The sequence below is a fragment of the Lygodium microphyllum genome, chromosome 2 (genome assembly GCF_053477565.2).
Source record: "Lygodium microphyllum isolate KBCC chromosome 2, Lygodium_microphyllum_v1.1.10, whole genome shotgun sequence".
NCBI lineage: Eukaryota > Viridiplantae > Streptophyta > Polypodiopsida > Schizaeales > Lygodiaceae > Lygodium > Lygodium microphyllum.
The window spans coordinates 65,096,810-65,102,839 of NC_141136.1; the positions used below are offsets into that span (position 1 = coordinate 65,096,810).

Below are 6,030 nucleotides of genomic sequence, written 5' to 3' on the forward strand. Positions count from 1 at the left end.
TATGACTCGTACATTACATTTAGATTCTATGAGTGCCATATAGTTGGCACGTAATCCAATCTTTCATGCAAAGACTAAGCACATTAAGGTCTTTTATCACTTCATCCGAGAGGTGATTGAGGACAAGCAGATAGAGCTTCTTGACTGATGAGAATCCTACAAATCCACTCACTAAAAGTCTCCCAATGGAACAATGTCTTTCTTAGGAAGATGATGGGCATAGGATGAGATGACATCTATTCCTCATCTTGTTGTATTTATATGTATACTTTTGTACTTTGTCACTTTTCTCTTGATTTTTCCACACTTAAGCACATTCACTTTTAAGTGGGGGGTTACTAGGGGTTAAAGACTATATGTGCCTAGCTGCCTACATTTACTTGTACTTACTTTTCGCACATTTGTATACTATAAGTGGCGGGTGCTTGTCATACTGTCACTTTATTTTTTATTTTTTCTATGATAATAGAATGAGGGAAGACAAGTTACACATTGTGACTGTTGGAGTTCTCACATACCATCTTGCTCCCTCTTGCTTGAACCTACGTAGCTCTTGCTTTTGCATGTGTTCTCACCTCTTGCTCTACATCTCAAGTTTGAGAAAACAACATTTTAAAAATTAAAATTTAATATGTTAAACTTAATAATGTGCTTTAATATCAAATATTTTAATATTAATATTTTTATTCATTACAATATTCTAGTCTTGATATTATATCAATTATTGATTTGCAACATTATATTAACATTTATCTTATACTATAAATATTTAAAAATTAGAATATGTTATTGAAAATTCATGATAAAGATTTAAAGATAGTATAGATATTTATAAATATTAATGTGTACAGTATAATACAATAGTATTAGTGTTTTTGATAAGAGAGAGACAGAAAGAGTGTGTGTTTTTTTGGGGAGGGTAAAAAACCCCCCTTGCCATGAAATGTGCATTAGGATGGGTTCACACAAGGCGACAGAAGAGAAAAGGGGAGGTGCATCATCCAATGTGTATATCTTTCATTTGAAAACAAAACGGTGATTTTCTTTCAGGACCACCGCAATTTTTATCGGCCTTACACCCTCGAAAGAAAAAAATTGGCCTAATGAAATATGTTACTCTTTACATGTGACAAAATTTTATTCAACAAATAATGCATAAACTTGTGTGATTGGTTGCTTTTAAAACATACAAAATATCTTTCCATGCACTTCTACCGCTTGTTTGAATAACTACGGTAGATCTCCTCTAAATTGCTAGAACTTTCGCTGCACTAGTGTGAGCCCGGAGTTAGTATGTGAAGTGCCCTAACTATTATTGATATCGGTGCTTTGCATCCCAATATAAAGCACTGGGAAAATACCGATGTGAAGCGTTGGAAGAATCTAGGCATGGAATGCCTAGTTGGTTCGTAAGTCACTCGGTGTGGCAAAGTTGGGTCGAGTAAAAAGGCTCATCTCTCTTGGGCCTAGTGGGACAATGGAGTGAAAAAAGAGAAGGTAAAGCTGGAGGCAGGCTGGCTTGGCAGATTGTCATAAAACAAGGACTCCAGTCTCTCTCTCTCCTCCCACAAAAGGTCATTACTGTAATCCACCATCCACACCAACTACCATTTTAGCCTATTATCTTCCACCACAGCTCCAAAAGCCTAATGTCTCTCCGACTGTATTTTTTGCCCTCAATTCTGGCCCAGATCTCACACACACACATAGACACAATAGGTTGGTTACAGTCTAACAGTCCGGTGATGTGCCTTTTTTGCATTCCCTTCTCTTGCAACAACAGACCAAGTGCAGATATTGATGCAGAGAGGGGTCTCTTTTAGCTTCTCACATCAACCATGTCCTGCTGATAGGCCTCCCAATCAGAGCTCCACGTGTCTGTGCTCGCGCTCTGCTGCAAAGTGTTTGGGCTCCTTCCATGGTAGAGGATCTGCGTGTGGTAGCATCTCCCTTCCTGTGGGCCGCCCACTTCGCAATCATAGCAGATGCTGGTGCTTCTGTATCAGCATGTTGGCCTTTGCAGCTAATGAGAGACTGCAGGGGGATCACCGTTGTCGTGGCCGGTAGCAGGACCACCAGTCGCCGCGACCGTGCTTCGATTGAGCTGGAATGCAGAAGAGTCTGGGTGTGCCAGGAAGCTTACGTCTCAAGGTAAGGCTCCTCCTCCACCTGCATTGAGCTTTTGCGAGTCCTGAGGCGCCCCTTGCGCTGTGGATCTGCACTTCTGCTTCGCGCTGCACACTGTAAGATGGGGGAAACACAGACTCACACATGGATCCGCCGAGGAAGCACCACAAAGTTTGAAGCAGAAGTGATTGACATTCCTCCAACTCCGACTCATGGTGAGGGAAAGTATGCTGCCTTCCCCATCCCTGCCAACATCATGACTGCACTGATTATCTTAGCATGGTACTTCTCGAACATTGGGGTTTTGCTCCTTAACAAGTACCTGCTGAGCATCTATGGCTACAAGTACCCCATATTTTTGACCATGCTTCATATGTGCGCATGTGCTGTCTACAGTTATGTTGCAATAGCATGGCTAGAGATTGTGCCAATGCAGTACATCTTGTCAAAGCAGCAGCTTTTGAAGATTATTGCTCTTAGTGTCATCTTTTCATTTTCTGTAGTGTGCGGCAACACATCCCTGAGGTACTTGCCGGTATCTTTTAACCAAGCCATTGGGGCCACCACACCATTTTTCACTGCAATATTTGCAGTCCTCATCACCTGCAAGAGAGAATCGACCATTGTATATCTGGCTCTTGTTCCTGTGGTTTTGGGCATTGTAGTTGCTAGCCGAAGTGAGCCATTGTTCCATCTGTTGGGGTTCCTTGTTTGTCTTGGTTCCACGGCAGGCAGAGCACTCAAATCAGTTGTCCAAGGCATCTTGTTGACATCCGAAGCAGAAAAGCTTCATTCCATGAATCTTCTTCTCTACATGGCACCTATAGCAGGTCTTTTTTTATTGCCTTTTACCCTGATGTGGGAAGGGAACGTTCTTGCTGTAACTGTGGAGAAGGCACAAGATTCTCCTTTTATTCTGCTCCTGCTGTTTGGTAATATGACCGTGGCTTACCTAGTCAACCTTACTAACTTTCTTGTTACCAAGCATACTAGTGCTCTGACATTGCAAGTGCTGGGGAATGCAAAGGCTGCTGTTGCTGCGGTTGTCTCTGTTTTGATTTTCCGCAATCCAGTCACAGTTATGGGAATGACAGGTTTTGTGATCACAATCATTGGAGTTGTGCTGTACAGTGAGGCAAAGAAGAGGTTCAAGTCTTTACATTAATGTCTAATGAGCATTTGAGCGTCATAAATACATCAGGCAATGCATTCGCCTGGATCAAACAATTATCTGGGATATTGTTATTGAAGTGAAGATCAGGCTCACTAAGGTATGCAGCGGTCTTCATGGATGAATGCAAAATGCTGATATTATCATTGGTTGATTTTTTCCTCATGCTTGTGTAGTAGATATTTTTTAGTCCATTGTATGATGATAGCGATAGTCCAATGTGTTAAGGGACAGTTTAGAGATATGGGGCTCTGAACATCTCTCTTCTAAAGGATTAGTTGGAAATGCTGCACTGGCCAAAGAGTCAGCAAGAAAAAGTTGGTATTGATCAATGGAATGTTGGAATTGTTTTGGATGCTCAAGGACAAATGTGGTCTAAATACTGTTAGTGGGGTGGGCTCCTTGAAGTGAGTGAACGGTGAAACTGAGTTCTAATGATATGAATGACCATGACTGTGGCTGTAATATCTGTCTCACTGTTGGGTCGAAGCCAACTGCTCTTACTCTCTTGATTGCCCAATAATTATGATATTGGTACAAATGATGCTGTAAACTGAGAGGTCGACATTTTGGTCACAATTATCACAATCATAACAACTGTTCACTGCTCTCCCTTTTGGATGATCAGTCTTATCCTGCTGCGTCTGTGCCGGATGGTTTTTGTCTGAATTATTGTGTGTGCAAAGAATTAGGCATGATATTCTTAAAGTTCATATTGCTTTTGTCTTATCTTTCTATATTTCAGATTGACGCTTTACTGTCGCAGCTGCAGCATTGTTTGTGGGATCAGTTTTAAGACATTTTATGCTTTATTGAATCTGCATTATGGGATATGGTTGTGGGTCAGGGCTGTTGATTGTAGTTGCAGTAATTATGATGTACATGATAGCTTGCAAGAGTGCTCAGTGGGCATTGACATCTGTCCTTTGCCTTAAGGGTCTGCGATCGAGCCACTTTCACAAACCATTACCTAAGCAAAGAAAGTGCAATATGTACTAAGGTGCATTTAAATGTGTTAATATTTAATGGCGCGACCAATCATGTTGATGGCAATCCTAATCATTATTGGCGAGGGCTAAGGTTAAAGAATAGAGAATTGGCCCCTTTTTGGTCACGCTCAAGATGCTGTGCAGGGGCTGCCTGTATATTTGCTTATCGGGGAGCTGCATGTGCATATTGATAATTGAGAGAGAGTGTATCTTTAAGTTTGAATGTGCCTTCAATGAGGTCTTTGAGAAAAGATGTTTTACGGTCATGGGCCATGGCTTGTTGACCAGCGAAGGTGGATAGCACAAACCCTATTCCGCACAAATATATAGAATAATAGTTATGTGAATGTGATTACGAAGAAATGCTATTAGAATAGTCCAATTATTGGTGTTATCTTTGATGACATTCCCAAGAGGAACACCTTTCCATGTTCTCACTATGCTTGTCGTCGAAAGGCATATTGTGTACAAAATTCGTAACTGCTCTTGCAAGTTGCCACTTATACAATGGAGTGCATTAATTTGATTGAAAATTGGAAATATCTCTAACGTCGTTGTCAAGAAACACTTGTCCTAGTCTCTCACTATGTTCAAGTGAAAGCTGCATCATGTATACATTCTCAACTACTCTTGAAACTCACATCATGGAGTACCTTGGATTTACCTTGTCCTTGTGATGAGCACATTTGTTGGATATGTTTGATAAGAGAGGAAGTTTGTGTGTGTGTGTGTGCGTGCGTGCGTGTGAAAGCTGGTGTGTGTGCACATGTGCGCACTCATACTCTCTTGTGTACATGCATTTTTGTGCTAATGGAGTTTACTTATTATTGAGTGTGAGGGATATCACAATGGGTTAGATTTTCCATTATGGAGCTTGAATCCTTTGGAACATTTGATCTCCAAATTTTATTGTAAACATGAAGGCATCTATTTGTTTATGTTCTCAAGGATAAGAATATGATTAAGTTGTATTTTCGATAAGGGTGATTTATATTAAGTGCAGTTTTTGAAAACTTTTTGGTGTTGATTGGTAAGCCTATTTGCATGTGTGAAATTACCTTAAATGTGGATTGTGCGAAAATATATTTAATTGGCATGGTTTGACAACATAGGTAGATACCAAAAGCATTATGGTCATGAGATGCTCTTCATGAACTTCATTGCTTAAGCGATACTTTCTTTTGGAAATAAGTCTTGGTTGTAGTTACTTAAAGGCAGTATTTGCATTTTAATGGTTTGGCATGAGCTTTGTTTGGCCATAGTTGTGTGTGCCACTCTTTTGAATTGTGAAGTTGTAGATTGATATGGCTCCATTGAAAAGTTTACTTCAAGGAGAAACCATTGAGTATTTGCAATGATATAAAAGACTCTAAACAAATTTTGTTGAGTCTTGTAAGAGATAAAAATGACTTCTTGAGCTGGATTCTTTGATATGAAAGATTTGTAGTGCACATATCAAAAAGATATTTAGTGCACAATTATTAGGCTTGATCATTATGATTATATATGGTATTTGCTGGATTTAGGGTTGCATGAATGTACATATACATAGCTTGGAGAGGAAGAAGCTAAAGAGAGCACAATTTAGTGTAGTGAGAAGTATCAATATAGATTTATGAGAGTAAGTATGTATGAAAGTGAATATACATTGAGTTGTGCATTTTACAACAGTACGACCTCATATGGCATTGTTGCCCAACCTTCTAGAGAGGGAAAAAAGTGCCCAATGGTCTCAAGTGTGTT

General features: G+C 39.9%; 1 protein-coding gene across 1 annotated transcript; it reads left to right on the plus strand.

The window, feature by feature from the left end:
- The first annotated feature begins 1,564 nt into the window (after positions 1 to 1,564).
- Positions 1,565 to 4,811, plus strand: LOC148039828 (Nucleotide-sugar transporter family protein). The gene has a single exon (XM_087694394.1). The coding sequence runs from the start codon at positions 2,249 to 2,251 to the stop codon at positions 3,290 to 3,292; it is 1,044 nt and encodes a 347-aa protein (XP_087550520.1). The 5' UTR covers positions 1,565 to 2,248; the 3' UTR covers positions 3,293 to 4,811.
- The last annotated feature ends 1,219 nt before the right edge of the window (positions 4,812 to 6,030 follow it).

Excerpts from the sequence above, each read along its gene's own strand:
- LOC148039828 (XM_087694394.1), top strand. The coding sequence starts at position 2,249 with ATGGGGGAAACACAGACTCACACATGGATCCGCCGAGGAAGCACCACA.